The following is a 24,367-nucleotide window of genomic DNA, read 5'->3' on the forward strand; positions in this document are numbered from 1 at the left end:
TGTGTCTTTTTTCAACCATATACACTATGATACTATGAAATAAAAAGTCATTATAAGGTTGTACAGTGAACAACATTATATTCAGAGTAGCATGTTTGCATGCAGACGAAATGACTCAAAGACAAAGTAAAATTGTATTAAAGCATTTATTGAGGATGAATGGAATGCTACATGACACTATTGTAACATGTAATACTGACTTTATTGCATTACTGTTCATATTTTTGTTTAAATTGAAAAAACCCAATACAAAAGAATGAAACAAAAAGGTTGTACAGTTCACACAAAAAATCTACACCTTACAGAGCTCCGCTGGTTACCAATCGCATGCGTTTGCATAGAAACCCATATGCGACCGTCCATTGAACGCCCCGGGTGCTTTGATTCCATTTCAAAACAAAGTCAATGTGCAATTGTGTGACAGGGTGAAATTATATTGTGTGAGGGGGTGTAAGGAATGGGGGCAAAATTTGGGGCTTAGGGCAAAGATGAATGCTTCATCTTTTGTTCCTCTTTCGCCCCCCACATAACTTGGGAGTTAAGAAATATATGTGCACATGGGTTTAATCAACGTTAACTATGTGGCTTCTCTTTACAGTGTGTGGTAAAAGGGTAAATCCAGTAGCGATTCGCTGATCGATGCTTCCTTGTTTCTTTACTACAGGACTGGCAATTACAGAAATCTGTTCTCTTTGGGGTAAAGAAAAGTCACAAACAAGGCAAAAGAGAGCACGACTGTCTGAATACTAAACTACTGGAAGTAATGTGGCTTACAGCATGCAAACACATGGGAAACATGCAAACTAGAGAGGAAAGGCAGGGAGAGGGTTAACCCGGGCTGTGAGGAGAGAATGCAGGGGTGTGTCTAGGCACTAAAAACTATTTGCATTCATGAAAACTTCCTGGTTATGTACAGGTGAAGCGAGAAAGAGACAGTGAGGGAAGGAGGAGGGAGAGGAGGGCTCTACTCACAGCTCCGACCTGGAAAAGACGTAGGAGCAGCCAGTCATTGGGCACCAGAGAGCCAGAGTGCTGCCAGGGAGAAGAAAGCCAGTCATTCATGCCAGGGAGCCAAAGCTGCCGCTGACTGAGGAGAGAGAAGCCCCTTCCTGCGCACGGTGAACAATGAGTGACAAGTCCAGCTTCCTGCACATTGGGGACATCGTGTCCCTTTATGCTGAGGGCACAGTATGCGGCTTTATCAGCACTTTGGGGTAAGTGGCCCAATGTGGGTGTAAAGTACGGTAGCTTATGTTTTAAGTTGGGTGTGTGCAACACAGAATGGCTAGGTTTAGGAGTGCCTGCTAGTAATAACAGTGATGTCATAGTGGGGTGCTCTCCTAATAGAGATACCCACTATTCTACCACCCTCACATTATTAGAATACAATATCACTTCTATCCCTTGCCTGGGTGTATATTGCATATACAACATCAACAATGTCAGATATTTCTATCACTCCTGGTTGCTAGGTGGTAAGTTCATTCTGCACTTGAAAAACTTCCAGTCATGCCGGAATATCCAATATAAGGTTCCTTTTACACCTCGCTCTACGCTTCCCTAGTAGGAAGGACTATGCCTACAAGAAAAGGCTGCAGAGTATCTGCCTGTAATACGTCACCTATAGGATATTATAGTGTCCATTCAACAGATGCTTACCAAAGGCAGTGGGGTACAATGATGTAGTTTCTATTCCATACTGAGTTTGAAGCTGTATAATGACCATACGGTAGAAGTGTACATAGAAATCTATGAATGCATTGGGGGCTTTAATGGCGTACATACTGATGTGAACTTAGCCTAAAATTGTAACCTGTATGTCAAGTGTTAGGAATAAAGTTCACAAGAAAAGGTGCAAGTTATGACTGGATGGTCTGCAGGCTAACAGGCTGGGCTGATATTTGCAGACCATTTAAATACACTGGGAGACATGTATCTTTATTTTAACTTGTTTATTTATATTCCTTTTGTACATTTTTTGTTTTTTCTTTTGCACTTTTTGGGAGTATTTGCACATTTTTTTGTTTTATTTTTTGTCCTATTTTTTATCCTATTCCAGGATCTTAAGAAGTTCGCTAGTGGGTGTCTGTTGTAGTTTTGCTAATGTATCTTTGCAAGACAGATGTTTTCTTTGATTTGCGCCTTCTTCACGCTCTATTTTTGAGCAAATTATAGATTTTTTATCGGTAAATTGAAGTTCAATAGACCCATACTTCCATACATGTTTTAAAATGTGCCCCAAAGTAAAAAAAAAAAGTAAAATGCACAAACCAACCAAAAAAAACAACACATTTTCCTATTTATCTCAGATTGTAATACATAAGAATACACTAATGTGCTGATAGTAGACAGCTTTGAAAAGAGGTAGAAGAAATGCTAAAAGTTCAAATCACCACCCTTTCCCTAGAACTGATATAAAATAAACAAGTAAAATCATAAGCATGTTACGTATTGCTGCGTCCAAAAATAATGGGATCTGTCCAAATATAAAAATGGTTATTCCGGGTGGTGAAACCCATAATTGACTATAGATCCCAAATGTCCACATCGCCACTACCCCAAGATGGTGGCAATTTAAACATCTTCTCGTTCGGCAAAAAAAATAACACCTTAGGGTGCGGTCACACGTACCGCTTTGATTCCGTTTAGAAGAACAATGAAAGTGCATGGGGGCATGTCACAACCCGATCGCATATGCATTTCTATGGAAACACATGTGATCGGTAACCAGCACCTGGTTGCTTGCATTTTAACAATGCAAGACGACAAGTATGAAAAAGTTATTCGCATCTAAATAGGGCGAAATCAAGATAATTTTTTTTTTGTAAAGAAGGTTTGAAATTTTTTTTTAAAATAAAAATAATTAAACTTATATAAATTTGGTATCTCACCAACCTAAAGAATACATTTGAGGTGTTATATGGAAAAACAGAGTCCACAAGAAAATGACACAAGTGTGTTTTTTCACCAATTTCACCACATTCTGAATTTTTATCCAACATTCCAGTACATGGCATGGAATATTAAATACTGTCACTAGGAAGGACAACTTATTGCATAGAAAACATGTCTTCAAACAACTCTGTATATAGAAAAATAGTCATGGATTTTTGAGGGTGGGAGGAACTAATGGAAACTCTAGAAGAAAAAGGGCAGTGGCGTTAAGGAGTTAATAATAATGTTTATTATTTATTTAGTGCCATCATATTCTGTAGTACTTTACAGATTGTGCAGGACATATACAAATAAAATTAGACATTACTGAGTTAAAGCATTGTCAGGGTACATTCACATGCGGTATGCCCGCCGTGCCCGTGTGCTCTATCTTTTTGTGGTGTATGGCGCGGAACGGTGCCATACATGTGTTGCACCATACCGCCACCGGGCCACCATTGCTGTCTATGGGGACGGATATGCGGCCGCATGTACGTCCCCATGAACGGCTGTGTGAATGAGTCCTTATATGGAACAATACGGGTGATGGCCCTTCTCGCAAGAGCTTACAGTCTATGAGATTTCCTTTTAGTGAAAATAAATTGAATGAAGTTTCATACAACAGGATAAACGGTAACACTGTCCCCTCATGTAGGAGAGTTATATCTGGTAATGCTGCCCAGTCTATTTAAAATGAATAGGGCTGAGCAGCAATAGTGCATACAATCCACAAACGTATGGCTTCCATGATTTTTTAATTCTGTAAAACAGTCGGATCTCCATCATGAAATCCATATGAAATCACAGACATTAAGGCATTTTAGCCTTTGGTGTCCATTTATACAGACTTTAGTACCTTTCATCCTAAGTGGAGCAGAATAATGGAGATAAACCACAGTAGTCTGAACCAAAGCTGAAAGCCTTCCACCACACTGATACAGATGAAAATCTGACACTAGAAGACTCTCCCAGTGTTATTCAATGTAATCATTTTCTAAGAAAGATTGAGCAAAGTGACTCCGTAGCACAGATTTAAAATTCTTATTCAAACCTTGTGTAGCCAAATCCTGTGTTGCATATTGCTCTCCTCCCTTCTTTGAATGTAGATAAAGAGACCGGTCCTGAATGTTTCCTTTGTACATTTACAACTGTCTAGTGCGGTTTTAATTCGAAATATAGTTAAAGAGAAGAGATTAGTCTAAAATATTTAAGATATCTAAGATAGGAGCTATCTTTTGAGTAACATAATAACGGACAAGTCACAGTGCCGTGTTAAAAGGTACTGGGGGTAGGGGTGTTTTGGAAAGTGTGTAAATGTTAACACTCTGCAGTGCAACCGCACAGTGAGTAAACAGTGAGTATTCTACTAATATTTGAATAGAGCACTGCACAATGAGTTTTATGGGTGCGGTGCTGAGATAGTAATACATAGTTATTTGTTAATATGTTCTATGACAGACTCTATGTTTCTATCCTTGTTTTTGTGTTAATCATCCTTTCTCTCTGCAACTTTGTATTTATAGACCATGTGCACTTGTTTAAAGTGGACCTTAGCCCATCATGACTAGTTACATTCTAATGTGTTTGTAGAAAGCCGACAATCTCTAGTAGCAAATGGAAGAGTGCAACAGGGTGGTATTTGTCCCCCAAACGTTATCTGACATAGCTGACAGCTTATTCACTTGATAGTTATCAGATGGCTATTGCCAGCTTTAGGTCATAAGACCCTAGAAATACAGGTCTCACAGGTTTCTGCTTGTTAATAGCCTGTGGGTTTATATACTTACTATGTAATTATACTGACCATGATTAAGGGCTCATAAGGCCTTTGGCAAGTTAGTAGTATGGGCTAACCTCTTTAAGAGCAATATGTAGGCATCCATGATTTTATATGGGTTCAATACAATGCTTTCATTGTGCTCTCTATTCAATAGCAGGCCGGTAGGTATTTTCTGCTACGCTTCTTTTTCCTTATTTGGCACCCAGTGAGACAAACCTCTCATTCTGTATAGTAGTGACATTGTCATAGATGACTCTTGAATGGGTTAAATAAACTTGTCACTGTGCCTTGCAGATAAAGAGAGGAAATGAAGTAGGGTGGGGGCAAAATACGCTGTGTTCCTTGTCCTGTCATCCAGTCATTGACATAGGAATCAGCAGGACCCATATTGTCAAAGTAAAGAAACTACGACTTTTTGTCGTAATTAGTAGGTTTTACTGTGATCTATTTTACCATTGAAGCAATATTTTGCAATCACATGTTGTACAATTTACTGACCTAACATCCTGTAGTTTGTTTGTCCAGTAATTCCCTTTATTCCCTTATTCCCTAATTCCCTTATGTCAATAAAACAGCCCGGATTTGACACCACTTTAAAGGGAACCTGTCACCACATTTGCACATATACAGGGAGTTACAGGTTTCTATAGTCCTAATAACTTACTGAAACCCTTCTTTTAGCTAAAAATTGTTTTCACTTACATGCACATACATCACCTTTTATCTTATATTACCTGCCCTCAGAGGAGGAATGTCCTGCTAGTCCAGCCCATGCCTTATGCATCCTCACTGGTCACAGTTCATGTCATGTGACCAGAGTAGCATCATCTCAGGTCATTTAGCCTCTTAATAATAGCAAACTATACCCCATGCATGTATCTGACCACATGAAGCCATAGCAGCCTCCATGGACTTCTACTCCTCTACATCCTCCATGGAGGCTGCTGTGATTTCATGTAATCGCATACATGGTGTACAGTTTGCTATTCTTAGAAGGCTGACGGACCTGCAATGATATCACTGGTCACATGTCATGAATGTAACACAAGGCACCGTGTAAAAAAAATTTACACAATGGGGCTTATTTACTAAGGGTCCCGCGGCCGCATTTCCGTCGGGTTTTCCGTCATTTTTGGGGATCGCACCGCTGGGACATGAATGTAGAAGGCGATTGTGTCGCATGCGATCGGATTGTGACACAATCGCGCCGGCTTTCATGTGACACAAATCGGGGGGAGGGCCGTCGGACAATCCAAGGTACTCAGACACACCGCAGGATTTAACTTAAAAATTCGGTCGCAAGCCAACCACTTACATGCATCGGGAGGTATAAGGTGAAATCTGGCGACCTGAGCGGGGAAGCAACACATGCAGGATATCGGGCGCATGATCTTATTGAATCGCGGCAGACTGCCTGATCGTCAGACACTCCGGACCTCGTGCCCCAATATTTCCCATCTATACATAAAGCTTTATTTGTCTGTAATTGAATATTAGCAGACAGTGTCCCTAAGTACAAGGAGGCAGGGATGTGATTTGAAGAGACAAAGAGCTGCCAGTTCCAATAATGGAGGGTGGTTCACTGCCAGCCTGGGAGAGAGAAGAGGCACAGATACCAGACAGGAGTCACAAAAGCTAATTTGCACAACAGAAAAATGGCTGTAATTAACCCCTTAGTGACCAAGCTTATTTGCACCTTGATGACCATGGCCTATTTTTCAAAACCAGCAAGTGTCACTTTATCCGGTTATAACTTTAGAAGGCTTTAACTTACCCAAGTGTTTTTGAGTTTATTTTTCTGTAACATTTTGTACTTCAAAATTGTGGGAAAATTGGGTTGATACATTTAACTTTAATTTATGATAAAAGGTGAATTTGGTAAACATTTTGAAAAAATTTGCTATTTTCAAACTTCAAAATGTTCTGTATTTCAAACTGACAGTCTTACTACCCAAATTAGTTACTAACTAACATTTACCATATCTCAGCTTTGTGTTGGCATCATTTTATTATGACGCTAGAAAGATTTTAAATCGAACAGCATTCTTTCAAGAACATTTTAGAATCAATTATTTTAGGGACCATTTCATTTCTATAGGGGTTTTGGAAGTTCTGTTAATAGAAACCCCCACAAAGCAGCTATTAACTTCACCCCTCAAACTATTCAAAACAGTATGGAAGCTTGTTAACCCTTTATGTATTTTACAGAAATCCAAACAAAATGAAAGTTTGATGAGGAATTCACTAATATTTATCATTAATACATTCATTTAGCCGCAAAATTTACCCAAATGAACTATATAAAAGTAGAAAATGCATCTATATTGTGCATTTTTTTCTGAGTAAGAGGACACCCCACATGTGGATGCAACCCACTGTCTACGTGTTTGTAGAGCCCCTGGGGCCACGTTCATTCTGATTGCGTTTTGAAGCAAAATACAAAGGCTCTTCCTGTGATCGCACGCTGAGGTAAGATTGCATTTACTTTGCATTTAGTTAATGTGTTGGAAACACAATGGGGCAGATTTATCAAGTTGTCAGAATATTTATAGTTGCCCATGGCAACCAATCACTACTCAGCTTTCATTTTACCAGTGCTCATGAATATTTTAAAGGGGAGCTGTGATTGGTTGCTATGGGCAACTAGAAATATTCTGACTTTCAGACAGCTTGATAAATCTGCCCTAATATTACCAAAATATGTTATCACGAGTGGAGCCTTTGGATTGTGTTTCCAAACGTAACCAAAATGCCACGTGTGAACGTGGCCTCAGGTACCAAAAACCTTTGTCCCAATGAATTTATAAACTTTTTATCATGTGGTATAGGGGGCATATTAACCCCTTGCCACTGATGGGCTTTTTCCATTTTACTATTTGTTTATCGCTCCCTACTTTCAACAACCAATAACATTTTAATTTTTCCATGTACAGAGCTGTATGAGGTCTTTTTTCTAAACTGAATAACCCCTTAATTTTGTAACCTGTCATTGTATTCTAGTCCCCCCATTCCCCTAGTAATTTTGGTTGCTCTCCTCTGGACCCATTCCAGTTCTACTATTTCCCTTTTATACACTGGTAAACTTTTTATCATGTGGTACAGGAGGCATAATAACCCCTTGCCACCCATGGGTTTTTTCCATTTTGCTATCTGTTTATCGCTCCCCACTTTCAAACACCAATAACTTTTGAGCTGTATGAGGTCTTATTTTCTGCGTAACAAATTGTACATCCTAGTGACGGTATTTTGTATGCCATCCCTTGTACTGGGAAGTGGAAATACAATTCAAAATACATCTTTCACTGTACTTTCCAAATGGCATCTCTAATATATTCTTTGGTTTGGTACGATCACAGGGATACCAAATTTATATAGGCTTTATTAAGTGTTAATAGATTTTACCAAAAATTAAAAACATCGATTCTGCGGTAACAGCATTGACAGAGTTCCTATCCGGACTGTTAGCGTATGTTCTGCCGGGGAACTGTGCACACCTTACAGGGCAGAAATTGTTTAAGATTTTCAATTTACATATCATCACAAAAGTACGGTATTGGGCTCTCCTATGTGAATTTTGTTTTATATTTTTAGTGTAATTCTGGCATATTCTGCTTATGGAAAAAGCTGATATGAGTACATACCCTTTAGGACCAATTCATACAGAAGATTTTGGCATATATTTTTTGCAAGAAAGTCTTTGTTATACCTAAACTAAAGACAGTTAATGTGCTTTTATCACATGCGAATACAGACTGCGAACAACAGAGAAGACCATATCATTTAGCTTCACCCTTGCTCCAGTGTTTTCTTTTACATTATCATTCTTTTTTATCTTAAAGAGTAACCATCATTTTAAAACCTTTTGATATATTGTAGGGAATACAATTTTAAGCCCTTTTACATTTGGATTAGTTACCTGAGTCTCACTCCTTTCACTGCTATTCAGCAGCCTTCCCTTGTTATCAGTGATGCCTCAGGTGGCCTTTTCCAGGCACTTCCCGTCCATACTGGGCTGAATACAGAGTGAAAATGTACCTGTGAGACACCCCCCTCTCTCTTCACTCTCAGCTGATTCTCCTCTTGGCTGGTAGCAGTCATGTATCATAGTATATAGGGCTGTAAAAAGATGCAAGTCTATCAAGTCCAACCTTTAAGAATTAACCAAATGTTTTTACCTCATAACCCATGATATGTTTGCTCTCCGGAAAGGCATTCAAGATCTCTTGTACATGTACATAGAGTATGCCATAACAATCTCCTGAGCCAGAGGGTTCCATAGTCTCACTTCTTTTACAGTAAAGAACCTTTGTCTATGGCTATTGTAGAATCGCCTCTCCTGTAGGCGTAGAGGATGCCCCCTTGTCCTGGTTACAGGCCTAGGTATAAAAAGATCTTTGAAGAGATCCTTGTACTGTCCATTCAGGCATTTGTACATTGTAATGAGGTCTCCCCTCACCTATCATTTTCTAAACTGAATAACCCCAAATTTTGTAATCTGTTATTGTATTCTAGTCCGCCATTCCCCTAGTAATCCTGGTTGCTCTCCTCTGCACCTGTTCCAGTTCTACTATGTCCCTTTTATACACTGGTGCCCAAAACTGTACACAGTATTCCATGTATTCCAGTATTCCATTATTGGTTCACAACTTCCAAAGACCCCACAAGCTCGTTTGAGCGAACCCATGTAATTTCTGAGGCAGCTGCAGCCTTGTTAGCTGAGGTGCATGGTCTCTCACCAGCTGCAGTTTTGTTTGCATGCGTTTTTTACGATCTGAAAACGCACAACTAAAAGTTGCCCAAAAACGGCCTAAAAAAGCCATGTGTGTCACCACCCTAAGAGACCACAGCAGGAATAATGCACTCCTAGTTATAGGTGACTGCAACTTGTGAGACATACCATACACTTCTCATTATATGTGAGTGCAAGTTGGTGTGGCAGGTGCTTAGCAGAGAAAACTTAGCATTTAAAAAAAAAATAAATCAGGTGAAGGAAGATCTGTCAGCTTACAATGCAAAACCCCTCAGATGTTTGGTTTAGTTGGTTAACTTATTTATTACTACAAAAAAAATCTGAGCCTGATCCTTATCAAATCTTCCAGGAGAACATGTTTTACTTCATTAATAATATTCCTGCCACACAACTGCCAGACCTATAAGTGGGCAACAAAGACATACCTTGTGTTATCTACACAGCACTGTGGTCACATCTGTAGAATTCCCTGTGTTTATGCAGACCGATTTGGCGAGCTCTGTGCAGTGCTGCGTAATCTGGGTGCGCTTTATAAATAATGGAATTATTATTATTATTAGGATGCACCTCACAAGATGCCAGTGATTGGCCTATCACTAGAGATGGTTGTCTCTACTGTGAGGCCTTACAACCTCTGTAAGGCATCTGTTATAACCTCTGTTAAATTTAGAGCCAATGGGACGCATTTACTTATGCGGCCACTGGAGTTCACTGAAAGTGCATTGTCCGACGATAGTACACTGTCCGATATCCTGCATGTGTCCGCCGGAGTTCACTATCTTCATTGTGGTGCATGTAAGTGCATTGCGACACAATTTGAAAGTTAAATCCCGCAGTCAATAGCAGTCATGTATTATGCAGCTGATTGTGGCTGTATACAGGCAGTCCCCAGGTTACGTACAGGATAGGTTCTGTAGGTTTGTTCTTAAGTTGTGTTTGTGTGCAAGTCGGAACTGTATATTTTATAACTGTAGCTCCAGACAAATTTTTTTTGGTCTCTGTGACAATTGGATTTTAAAAATGTTGAGTTGTCATAAGGATTAACAATGCAGTTTAATTGCAGACACGTTTGATAACTGTTACAGCTGATCATTGTAGTCTGGGGCTAAAATAGAGCCAATTATCAAAATCCAGAGGTCCGTTTGTAACAAGGGGTTCTCTGTAAGTCGGGTGTTCTTAAGTAGGGGACCGCCTGTATATAAACATTTTTCCAGTGTAAAGCTTTGGAGATGTGGTCACTAGCTGGTCCCTCTTGTTATAACTGGTAAAAATGATGCGGTTTATTGTATTTCATGCATGTCAATGAATACTTTCTGTACGGGGCTTAGATCAGGAAGGAGACCTAGCTCTTTTATTACTGCAAAAAAACAACTTGCAACCATTGACAAGATGAGGAAACCATGGAAGTATTTACATTCATCCTACATTCAGGGAGTCAAACAATAGTATGGCACTGTGTATCCTGGCTATCAATTCTTTAATGATGTCTTTAAGGTGAATCTCCCAAAAATCTAGTCCTGTGGTTAAAAAACTTAATTTCCTGCCCTTACATAGAAAATTTACATTTTGAAAAGTTAACAGAGGCAAAAATGCTAAAATGTAGCTTGTACAGCTGCTAACATCTGCTTTGCCATACAGGTACATGTTATGTCCAAGGGATTTTTCTCTTGGATGACTTCTCTGAAATTACATATTTACAAGCTAATTTTTAAATGGGGCTACAAATTATCTTCAAAAACTTCAGCCACTGTTCTAACATTGAACAATTTATTTTGTCCAGGACTAAGATTACATTTTTATAACATAAAACAGATGGATCAGGTCAAGAGTTTTACAATAAAACCTACTTATGCATAATCTTGCCCCTGTGTTCATTTTAAGAAACATATTGAAGGCAATAATTTTCAAACGATTCAACCTTGCAAGTTTGAGCCAGACGCACTTGTCGAAAGGTTTGGTCAAGTGTGGGTTTCTTTCTCATCACTCTCCTGGGTTTTAATTTTACTTTGCAAAGCTCTGGTTAAAATATTGCATAACTATTTATATGTATGAATGGTTATATGAATGAAATTGGGGTATAATTATGCCATTGGTGGCTATTTAGACATGATTTATGCCCTGTTCAATGCTGATTTTACAAAATGATAGTCAGAATGTAATATCATTACAATAGTTTATTTGAAAGCAATTTGCTGAACACAAATATTGTTTTCAGAACTTTTCACCCTTTTGGCATAAGTTAGATTGCCAAAGATATTCTTAGATGTACAGACAATAATGATTGTGCCAGACAGAACATTTTTAATTCTCCGACTAAAACTTAAGTCAAACCAAAGTGAAACTAAAGTTCAGCCCCTCCATCTTGCTGTTTGTAGTTCTTTTTAGAGCTGGAAAACATGGTGGCTACGGGCCTAAAATGGTATTAAATGAGGACTGAAAGGCAACATACTTTGAGAAATTATTCTGGGGGACATCTGGAGCAGAATTATGTTTTTAAATCAGATTGGAACATTGTGACCCTCATTTGTCTATAGGTCAGGCTTAGCAGGTTTCCTCACTTCATTAAAATGCTAGGAATTTTTTTAAAATAGTCCACATCCTTAAGTTATGTTTGACCATTGGCTTATCTCTCATCATCTGCACTTTTAAGCTGCTTTATGGCCTTGGTTAGTCATATATTCAATATTTATTTATAAGTAATAATCTGCGGGAGGTACCACAGAGTTCCCCTGAATTAATGCACCGGGCTATAGGGCAGACCTTATTGTTCTAAGTCTGCTCTACAAAGAGGTTTATAGATTTCAGCATTTATTTTGATAAATTTTGTCAGATTCAACACTGGTAAAATTGTTTACACTTGTAATGATTATGCTATTTATAATTAAAGAATTATTATTAAAGTGGGGCTGTCACCATCTCCATGCTGCTTTCTCTTTATCAGCATAAGGGCTATTTCACGTTGGCTTATTTTTTGTGCATTCGTTGCACATCTCTTTTTTGTCTCTGTGTCTGCGTTTTTTCTTTCGTATTGTCTCCATGTCACAAAAAAAAAATTAAGGTTTAACATTGGTTTGAAACACACAACACCTGGTTTCTCAGCATCAACAGTGGAAAAAAAAAACCTGACCTGTCATCTGTTTTTACCTTCCTTGATCCACATCAGTGAAAATCAATGGACAGGTTGAATTAAATTTTTTTTCCACAGACAGCGGATCAGTGAAAATAAAAGACAATTTGAAAACAACCATAGAAATCAATGTCTCAGTGAGACATATGTGAAAATGACTGAACCACAGATGTGAAAAACAACATCATTGTGAAAGAGCCCATAAGGCTCATGCACATGACCACCAGGGGGATGTATGTACGGCCGCAAGCTTATCTGTCTGTAGTTTTATTCTCCTCACGCTGCTTGCTGGCAGAAGGTCTTTTTGTGTGCGAGCTTGTCTTGTAATGCAAAGGTGGGGGCCACTGCTGAGAGTAGTGCAGCGTCAGACAAGAGAACAATGTTTCCTCCCCGACCCTAGTCTTCTGATTTATGGTAGGATCCAGTGTCAACCAAAATTGCATACACCAGAATTGATAGAGACAGGTTGGAATTGTATCTGTGTAAGACTACATTCACACTGCTGTTGCCCGCCATACCGTAGCACGACGGGCACACGGCAGTGCCGGGGAGAGGATAGCATAACATAGAGCCCGGCGCCGTATTCCGTTCGGGGTACGGAACGGTACAGTGCCGCACATGTGCTGCACCGTACCGCTCCCGTATGGCGCCGCGAGGTCATTGTGATGTATGGGGGACGTATATATGCCGTATATACGTCGTCCATATATACGTCCCCCGTATGTTTGTGTGAATGTAGCCAAATGTTGTATTTTTGTTAATAACAGTAAATTAGAGAATGCGTTATTTTGTTATGCTGAGAGTATTTAGGAGTCTTGTCTTTGTGGGAATAAGATGTCACCAGCAATGTCCTTGTTAGCTGATTGCAGGTTCCAATAGCCTATGCTAGGTTGATTTTAAAAATGCCTTTGTCAGCATTTTGAATAATTTTAGAAGTTTAATACTGCCCCTCAGTATGTAGCCTGCCAGCCCCTCCCCCCCATTGTATAGCCTGCCAGCCCCTTCCCCCAGTATATAGCCTGCCAGCCCCTGCAGTATATAGCCTGCCAGCCCCTGCCCCCAGTATATAGCCTGCCAGCCCCTGCAGTATATAGCCAGCCGATCACCCCAGTATGTAGCCAGCCAGCACCTGCCCCTAGTATGCCAAGCCTTTAAAAAAAAAATTAACACTGTACTCTCTGACACCCCCCTCCAACAGGTCCTCTTTTCACTGCACTCAGAGCATTTATATTGTCACATTATACAGGCTATAAAATTTTTATTTTTTTGGTAATGTGAACATCTGAGGGTGTATTATTTGAGGGTGAGATATAATGTACAGATTAATCATTATGGGGTCTATATCTTATTAATGAGATTTTATTAAAGGGGGACACAAACAAAATTATCAGTTTTTATTTTGGAGTTTGAACACTTTTTTTCCTGCTCTTTCCGGCAGTATTTTATCTTTATTCTCTGGTTCACTATGATTACAGTGATACCTCATTTAAATTATAAATGATTTTTTTACATTTTAAAATTTTTCGTTTAAAGGGGTATTCTCATCTGGGCATTCACTTTCAGTTTGATAAATCTGCCATATATAAACATTTCTTCAATTAGATGTTATTAAAAAAAATGTTCCCGTGTGAAGATAATTTCCCATAAATGTAGTGATATGGTCCCTTAGAAACAAGACTGTGTCCTTGGTTACGGCCACGTCTGCTGGAGAGATTGCACAAAGAAACAAAAAGTTTCTGAATATTAAATGTCTGGGAGTTACTGCATATCCTACAGCCGTCCTGTGGTAATGATCGCTGAATCCTGGTGGTGAGGCAGAGCTCATTAGCGCATGTCTGGCCACCGCTGCCAGAGTGTGACGTGGTCGTATCCGGGGAAGCTCTCTCATTTCTAAGGAACAACATGGCTACATTTATGAGAAATTATCTTCACACAGGAACCTTTTTTTTTAATAACATCCAATTGAAGAAATGTTTACATATGGCAAATGAATTTAATTAAATGTGAATGCCCAGATGAGAATACCCCTTTAAGGCATTGTGAGGTTAGCCGCATGCTGACATCACAGTGTGTGCCAATGACGGCGCAAACATTAGAATTTTAGCATGCGGTTGATGTCACGGTGCCTGTGATGGACGACGCCAGGAGCCGTTGCTGGGGCCGCGATGTATGAAAGAGGACCTGCAGGGGGGTTGTTTGAAGGTAAGAACACTTTTAGTTTTTTTCTTGACTCGAGTATAAGCTGAGTTAGGGTTTTTCAGGATATTTTTGTGCTGAAAAACTTGGCTTATACTAGAGTATATACTGTATTTTATTGAGTTCCTAGGAACAAATTGAGAAAACAAGATCAATACAATGAAACATTTTATTAGTATATATACTGTACATTCTCCTGTAAAATTGTGAAGTGGTAACGTGCGCTGCAGCTGCAATTTTACAGCACTTCCCCTAAATCTTCACAATACCTTTCTGGGAGTTAAATAGTTTTTTATGCAGCAGATAAGGGCAAGTTTGGAAATTAATTTTATAATAATAATTTGGTGGTGGAGTAGCGTTGTACTCAAGGAATTGCTAAGTAACCGGATTACTATGGAAGCCTAGGAAGGTCAAAATAAAGAAGGAGCGTATCATTGGTATGTTGTATTAAGAGTTAAGACCTCTGTGTCAAACTAGTGAGCATTGAATTTCAATCTATTTTCCTGTGGTTGTTAATTGACCGATGTTTCCAAATGATACAGATGTGTTTTCAATTGAGGAAACACTCCCTAAAAACACCCAGTGCGCCTCTTATCAGCTTTACTTTTGATACATATATACACTCACCGGCCACTTTATTAGGTACACCATGCTAGTAACGGGTTGGACCCCCTTTTGCCTTCAGAACTGCCTCAATTCTTCGTGGCATAGATTCAACAAGGTGCTAGAAGCATTCCTCAGAGATTTTGGTCCATGTTGACATGATGGCATCACACAGTTGCCGCAGATTTGTCAGCTGCACATCCATGATGCGAATCTCCCGTTCCACCACATCCCAAAGATGCTCTATTGGATTGAGATCTGGTGACTGTGGAGGCCATTTGAGTACAGTGAACTCATTGTCATGTTCAAGAAACCAGTCTGAGATGATTCCAGCTTTATGACATGGCACATTATCCTGCTGAAAGTAGCCATCAGATGTTGGGTACATTGTGGTCATAAAGGGATGGACATGGTCAGCAACAATACTCAGGTAGGCTGTGGCGTTGCAACGATGCTCAATTGGTACCAAGGGGCCCAAAGAGTGCCAAGAAAATATTCCCCACACCATGACACCACCACCACCAGCCTGAACCGTTGATACAAGGCAGGATGGATCCATGCTTTCATGTTGTTGACGCCAAATTCTGACCCTACCATCCGAATGTCGCAGCAGAAATCGAGACTCATCAGACCAGGCAACGTTTTTCCAATCTTCCACTGTCCAATTTCGCAAATTGTAGCCTCAGTTTCCTGTTCTTAGCTGAAAGGAGTGGCACCCAGTGTGCTCTTCTGCTGCTGTAGCCCATCTGCCTCAAAGTTCGACGTACTGTGCATTCAGAGATGCTCTTCTGCCTACCTTGGCTGTAACGGGTGGCGATTTGAGTCACTGTTGCCTTTCTATCAGCTCGAACCAGTCTGCCCATTCTACTCTGACCTCTGGCATCAACAAGGCATTTCCACCCACAGAACTGCCGCTCACTGGATGTTTTTTCTTTTTCGGACCATTCTCTGTAAACCCTAAAGATGGTTGTGCGTGAAAATCCCAGTAGATCAGCAGTTTCTGAAATACTCAGACCAGCCCATCTGGCACCAACAACCATGCCACGTTCAAAGGCACTCATATCACCTTTCTTCCCCATACTGATGCTCAGTTTGAACTGCAGGAGATTGTCTTGACCATGTCTACATGCCTAAATGCACTGAGTTGCCGCCATGTGATTGGCTGATTAGAAATTAAGTGTTAACGAGCAGTTGGACAGGTGTACCCAATACAGTGGACGGTGAGTGTAAGTATCCCCTATACATTTGATCTAATTATACAAGAATCCAACAATATATTTGATATAACCATGCCATGGTTGTTGGTTTGCAATTGAAAAGACTATTGAAAATCTAAATTACTGATCAATATAAAGTCTCATTTATATTGAAACTATGTACTCCGCAATTTTCAAAACAAAAAAATTATTGAAAAGTTTTTATGTTTACATTTTATATGTTTTATATGTTTTTTATATGTATTGATTTTTAAGGATGTAATTAGACAGGATTTGTTGACCTAAAAAAGTACTCACACTCCCGATTCCCGGCCCCATATCCTGGGTCGAAACATGTTGCCAGAATAAAACTGAATTTCAAATGTACATCTGAAGTTATCTTGAGTACATCTTTGAGCGCCAAGCTCTTGTATTTTCTGCTGGGTTTGAAGTGCATCTCTAACCTCCTGTCCTCTCATCCTGGAGTGTGAGCAAGTTGCTTTACAACAAGGAGACCAGCTGCCACCCACAAATTCTTAAAGCGTAGTGTAATGCTCAGGTGAGACTCCACCCATCTAGTGCACACAATATATATACCATCTGCTTTGAATGTAAAGCACTGTGGAATTTGATGGTGCTATATAAATAAAGATTATTATTATTATGATTATTATTACACTAAAGCAGTAAACACTTTTCTGTACTGATTCCTCTTTCCGGAAATGGAGGAGTCCATAAAATCGTGGCGGACGGCTGGTATGCGGGGGACTTCTGTGCCAGGTGCACACTATAGACAGAGTGCAAGAAATGCCTGTGCTAGCCTTTTGATTCAACAGGAAGGCCCCCTTCAAGCCCCCCCCCCCCCATGCCCACTTGGGGTGGAGGGAGTGTGAGGAAGGAAATAAGTTCAATTCCTTGCTGTATGTGGGGAATTGTGCCTTTTCAGGGCTTGTATACCAGAAAACTGGTGAAAAGCCATGATAAATGTGCCCCATTGAGATACACAGCAAATGTAAGAGAAGTACAATCCAATTCATCAGATTATTAACATGATCTGTTTATTTAGTTTTTTCAGAACTTTAATTGTATATTTTTTTTGCAGAAGAAACAAGAAATGTATATGCCAGGCTAGTGTTGATGCAGATGACTGCTTTTTTCAGTTCCACGTCCATAGTGTATGATTTGTAATGCTGCTTGAACCTGGGGAAGTAAATTTTTTTAGTTAGTTAAAAAAAAATAATTTTAGTGCTGACTTTTAGGCATCAAAAATGCAGTGTGAACGCTATCCTTAGTAAAGGTCGGTCGTTTCACATGGGAGAAAGGGAGAATTGGACATTAAATTATGATTTCATAATAATTTTTACCAAACTGTTTTGAAAGGGAGAATCACATAAAACAAACAAAATGCTGCTCATATTGTGCTGTGTGCCTTTTTCTTTCCAGAGCAATGGCATTTTTCTATTTTAAGATAATTGTCAGAAATAATCAGCAGAAGTGAAATGAGTGGATTCTAACTTCTTCCTATCTTTGGCCTGAGCCCTCTCCATGCACCGGGACCAGCAAAATGGTTAATTTTTGGTATTTAATAAAAAACCTTATCAGCACTGCCGCGGCTTCTAAATGTTAATTTGGCTGGGCGATTTTATACCAATTTATTTATGTTTAACAACTCAGTTTTGGACTTGCTCTTTTGTCTTCAGAAGTGACTTTCATGGCAACGGAATTAAATGGCAACAGAATGCATGTGAGCGTGTGTCTAGGGGATGGGTAAAATTAAGGCTATAGCAATTGAGCAGATCCTTGTTAGCAGTTCTTCTTTCTGACTTATAGAGGTTATAGATGTTCTAATGTGGGGCATTTTATTGTTGCAAATATATACTTTCACATTTTCACAAATACAGCTAGTGACAGGTTTCCATAAAGTCCTACTAACCAACTGACACTTTACTTTTAGCTTAAAAATTGTTTCCCTTACATCCCCATAAATCAACTTCACGTTATATTACCTGGCATCAGAGGGGGTGTGTCCAGCTAAGTCGGCCCCAATCTACTCCTCTTCATGTGCCATACCTCTTCTCAGCATGAACCAAGTTACTTTGCAATGCCTAACCCATGTTTGTATTTGATCACATGGCAGTAACATGGCATGATCACAGGATGCATGCATTGACTTTTTCTCCTCCCTATACCTACTTGGAGGCATGCTGGGAATTTATGTGATGAGATACTTACATGGGGTAGACGTTACAAATGTAACAAGACCTTAGATTACCTTGTTCACATGACATGAAGTGGCCAATGATGTAACTGATGTCTTTTTCAATGTTCCACAAAGCAGTAGAGGTTTCGATAACGCCTCTACAAGCGTCTATAATGCTTGTAGTGGCTGATTTACTCTCCAAAAAATCACCAAGCATATAAATCACTGCGATTTTGCAAAAGAGGAAAATATCCTTTGCAGGAACGCAGCACTAAGTGGCTGGAAGCATAATAGGGAGGAACTTCTGGCTGACTCTCCAGGCTCTCCCAGGGGGGTTCTCTGTGCCTGGCGCTGAAAGACAGGTGAGGGTTAGAGGAGCCGAGCAACCAGTGGGGTCGGGATTTGTTCTCTGAGGTGCAGACTGGTAGCAGGGACCATTCAGTATTCCAGTGATGTCACTCGTCATCACAGGATGCAGCCTCATGTCTGATCTGCCCCTTCCAATCTCTGTCCTGTACTGTGACAGGGGGCTAAAATTATCAGTCCCCTGTCACAGCAGCCGTTTTATATAGTGAAAAGTATGTAGGGAGGATGCAATGTGCACCCTCTCTGCATATCTCTGTATACAGATCACTGATAATAGGGATCCAATGGGCTGTTACTATTAGATCACTGTTATAAGAAAAGCAAGGAACACATATATTATGTGTTCCTTCCTAAATGTGCCCCTGTAAAAACAATTGTAAATAAAAAACAAAACAAAAAAAATGGAAAAAAATAAAAAAGAGTTATGTCCCCAAACCCCAAACGAATAAATTAAATAAAAATTCAGCAGCATCAGCCCTGGGCTGGTCTAAGGGGTTGCAGTCAGCCATAGTCCACTCTGTAGGTTGAAATTTATAATTGGTGCATTCATACGTGGCGTTATTACATGCGTTTTCAAATGCATCACAACAGCTCAGAAGGGGAGATTTGCCTAATTATATGGCTGTCAACATGTAATTTACAAAACACATCCGTTAAAATCACATTGACTCATGTGTTTTGCAAACACAATGTTGACATTGATGTAATTAGGCAATTCTCCTCTTCTAAGCTGTTATGATGCGCTTGAAAACGCATGTTATAAAACCACATGTGAACACACCCCAAAAAGGTTGGTGAGAGGAGTATTATTACCCTTCTGGAAAAATGTTAGTGCGACCTCTGCATGGCAGCATGTTCTGTAGCAGTGGGACCTGTCAATTAGGAACCAGGAGGTAGGGCAATGCAGTAACCACTGAATATGCAGGGTCTCATTGGACTCACTTAGTGTGATGGGCTCACATCAGGTGAGTTGCTCATAAGTTTAAAAACTGATTAATTTCACATTGCATTTTCACGTTGCCATGGAAAGGAAACATTTAGGGATAAGGGCAATGCTTTTTAATCATAGTTTAAATGAAGTATTTGTTTTGGGTGAGTTAATTTTCATGGCAGGTTCTATTAAACCCCTAGATGTCAGTACTGACTGTAGTGTTACTGCAGTGATGGCAAACCTTTTAGAGGCCGAGTGCCCAAACTACAACAAAGACCCGCTTATTTATCGCAAAGTGCCAACACAGAAATTTAATTTGTGATTTATACTCCCTTCTCTGTCATGGTTTTCATTGATACCAGCTCCCTGAGGACACCAATAAAGCAGAAAATAGTCCCAGGTAGAGCTGTCACTTTAAAATACCTCTGTGCACAGCAAGTCCTGGGCTGTCTGGGACTGCAGGAAGATACCTGGAGTCATCTCTGGTGATGACCTGAGTGCCCACAGAAAGGGCTCTGAGTGCCACCTCTGGCACCAGTGCCACCTCTGGCACCAGTGCCATAGGTTAGCCATCACTGCTCTAGGGGGAAGGGAGATGCGGTTTATTACAGCTTCTCCCTTCTCTGCTCATCAAAGCATCGCATTGAAGTAGCGCGATGCACTGAGGAGCAGACCTGCTGCTCCTGCCAGCTCTATAGACCGCCGGGGTCTAAAGAATTAATCAGAGATGCTGGGTCTAATTAGACCCAGTACAGCTCTGATCAGAACCACCAGTGACAGATGGTGGTTTCCCCTGTAACTAAGGTTCTTATAGATGCCCCAGCTACAGGTGGAAACTTGTAAAAGAAAAGGAATAAAGTAAAAATAGAAAAAAAGTGAAAGTGTCCCCCAGAGGTCTTTTATGACCTCTTGGGGGACATATAAAGTAAAAACACACACACAAAAATATCAATGAATATTCATAAAAATACATTGACATTGTCTAAAATCAGCGGGCGGTCCTAGATTAGTTAATCTTGTTAATTTTAAGTTAATTTGAAACTTAAAAAAAATACTTTTTTCAATTTCTAACCCCAAATAAATATATAAATGAAAAAAAAATTTAATTTTATTGCACTTTAACTAGCTCTGCTTGACCAGAAAAAAACACCGCAAAAAATTTTAAGGTAGCACACCAAAAGAAAAGTTATGGTCCTTAAATTCACTAAAAATGCCTGGTCACTAGAGCCTTTTCAGACTGCGTCACTATGGAGTTAAATATACTCGGGATAGCAAAATAACACATTCTCTGAATCACAGATAATAATAATAATAATAATAATAATAATTCTTTATTTATATAGCGCACACAGATACGCAGCTTCACAAAGCATTTCAAATTGGTCCCTGTCCCCATGGGGCTCACAACCTAACAGTATGTTTTGGAGTGTGGGAGGAAACCAGAGTACCTGGAGGAAACCAGAGTACCCGGAGGAAACCCACGCAAACACGGAGAGAACATACAAACTCTTTGCAGATGTTGACCTGGGTGAGATTCGAACCCAGTACTCCAGTGCTGCAAGGCAGAAGTGCTACTCACTCAGCCCTCACTCAATTCCAGCCTGTCTCTATCATCTGATTTTTATGGTCAGGCATGACAGATTCTTCTCATGAATTGCTTCTGCTGTCTGCTCCTTGCAGTGTGATCCCTGCTCCTCTCTCTCCATTACAAGATGAGCTCACACACTCACAGACACTTCCTGCCAGCAAGCAGCAAGGAAAAGAAGGCATGTACCAGAGCTGACTGTGAGTGTTAAGCTGAGTTAGCAGAGCATGATTGTGTATGATATCCATCTTATGGATCTTATCATCTCTGGTCTCTCTTTTTCTGTGTCAGATGCTAGTAGAATGTTCAGAAGCTAAATGGAAGTGTAGATAAACCTGTACCCTGATAATCTAACCACATTTTCAGTACACAGATCATGAAGTGTCTGCTTAGAGAGTCCCTGCCCATACTCTGGAATTTTACACTGACCACCATTAATAATAATGATAATTCATTTATTTATATAGCGCACACAGAGTGAAATTGTAAAGTAATGGGTTAAAAAGGATTTTTATTGTTTACACATCACTAGGGTGTTATAATTTATGAACTTTCTTTCATGGGCAAACCCCTTCAATATGAAAACAAAGTAGTTTAAAGCCACACACTGAAATCAAGCTGTGGTTTTTCTGGCATTTACAATTTACATTAAATGTCCCATATGTGATGGTTATGAAGGCGCTTCTACTTTCGTGCAAAACAGCAGATCTAGAAAGTTACGGTATGTTATAATATCTCCGCTATAGGGAAAATAATAATTAGTTCAGGTTACTATTTCTAAAAAAGAATCCAGGTCATATTAACTTAGAAGTGCATATTATTGTTCTGGGATTTCTCGTAAGTATGTCAGACTTCAGAGTACAAAGGACAAAGCCAGAAAATAACCTTTTTTTCTCAGGTTCAAACATACATAAATTACATATAGAAGATTGACTACCTGAATTTTTACAGTTATCATTTTGAAAGTTTAAATACAGAGAGCTTTCAATTGAACTGCCTCCATGACTTTCCAGTATATAAAAAATACCTGCTGCACTTTTTAATTTATAAAAATCTGTGTTAGTGACTTTGCACTGATAAATTAAATAGATGATGCTTCCTCTTGTGGCCAATAGTGGTATATATATATATATACAAAATATTGTTTAAAGTACAACTGTAAAGTATAAAAACTTTTGCCTAGTTCTGCACTAAGACAAAATAAGAATTTCTCTTTATTTACACTTAGCTATCTGTAGCCGTTTGTCAGCTAGCAGGCTAGAATCTAGCAATTACCTGGTCTCTCTGACTGTCTATGTTTGGTTGGTTACCATGGGAATCCATAGCTAGACGGATGAGAGGAGGGTGGATGTTTTTGGGACAGATTACTAGCACTTGCACGCTCATTATCTGTAGCAGGATAATATCAGTCCTGTCAGCATGTAAAAAGCTCCAGGATCTGGAGTGGTGTCATAAGCATGTGACTAATCACATGCTTCAGGTCATCCAATTACATACCAGGAATGGTATCTAGCAGAGCTGTTTGTGTTTGAAAGTTTGAATACAGCAGGAATGTGTATGTCTCCCCATTAGTTTGAATGAATGGATCAGATCCTGCACACACATCACAGTGTATACATAGTGCAACTGATTTGAGCAGATCTCTTTGCACAGGAAAGTGGTGGTCTGCAGATAGGAGGCAGCTACAATTGAGTATAATGACAAAAAAAAGAGTTTTTTTTATTTAATCTTTTACAGAGGAGTATAGAAAGGCGGACAAGGGGAGACCAGATAGGGCTCATAGAGTAGTATTATTGTAGTAACCAGTATAGGTTATAGAAGGAGATTGAAGTGAGGCTCACCAGATGTAGTTGCTAGATTAGGCACAACTTTATTTTCTGTATTTTAATGCTGGTATACAAGCTTCTAGGTGCTGCATTCGGACATGGGTCGGTTGCCCGGTCTGGATTCGATTTGGTTAGTTGCAGGAAGGGTTGTCATGATTCGCACGCACGGGAATTCATACGATCAGGAGGTTTACATTAAAAAAAATTTTATTTGGTATCTTAAGAACACAACGCATTTCGGAGTGAACTGTGACTGTGAACTATGACTTTATCAAGTGAAAAAAGACTGCAGTGTCTGTTGTCTGTTGAAGGGATAACTACCCGAGGCTTACCTTATCTTTTAGGAGGGAGTCCTCTCAGAGAGGTAGTCTTATGGAGAGGTTTCAGGATGCGTTCACAAGGGGCAGTAACGCATGCCTTTTTAAACACATGAGAACAGTTTAGAAGACAAGATTTGCCTGATAACTTAGCTGTTAACATTGTGTTAACATATGTATTTTATAAACTCAATGTTAACATATGGGACAACACAATATTAACACGTGTTTTTTAACGCTATGTTAAGGCAGGCATTAACACTGTGCTTCCCAAATGCATGCTTTTTAATGCAATGATAACACATGCATTAACACATGTTTGTTTTATTTTGTTTTTTAAACATTTTATTGGTTTTAACCCCTTCCTGACATTTTACGTAGAAGCCGGCAGCTTCAAAAAGATGGCGACGCATGACCCGATGCTATCTCGTTTTAACCCATGGATTACAATGTGAATGAGGAGGAAAATCCCCATATACTGCTATACTGTAGTATGGCAGTATATTATAGGATCGATCAGACAACCTAGGGTTATAGTACCTTAGGGGGTCTGAAA

General features: G+C 39.6%; 1 protein-coding gene across 2 annotated transcripts in view; it reads left to right on the plus strand.

Annotated features, from left to right (window-relative positions):
* The first annotated feature begins 910 nt into the window (after window positions 1-910).
* ITPR3 (inositol 1,4,5-trisphosphate receptor type 3) overlaps window positions 911-24,367 on the plus strand; it is a 253,384-nt gene continuing 229,927 nt past the window's right edge. The window contains exon 1 of one of the 2 annotated variants that reach the window (XM_072137166.1): window positions 911-1,214. In XM_072137166.1, the coding sequence (XP_071993267.1) occupies window positions 1,126-1,214 (89 nt within the window). In that variant the 5' untranslated portion in view covers window positions 911-1,125. Of the gene's footprint in view, window positions 1,215-14,706; window positions 14,794-24,367 lie in introns of those variants that run through there. The other variant, XM_072137167.1, reaches the window with a different exon arrangement.

The sequence above is a fragment of the Engystomops pustulosus genome, chromosome 2, assembly GCF_040894005.1.
Source record: "Engystomops pustulosus chromosome 2, aEngPut4.maternal, whole genome shotgun sequence".
NCBI lineage: Eukaryota > Metazoa > Chordata > Amphibia > Anura > Leptodactylidae > Engystomops > Engystomops pustulosus.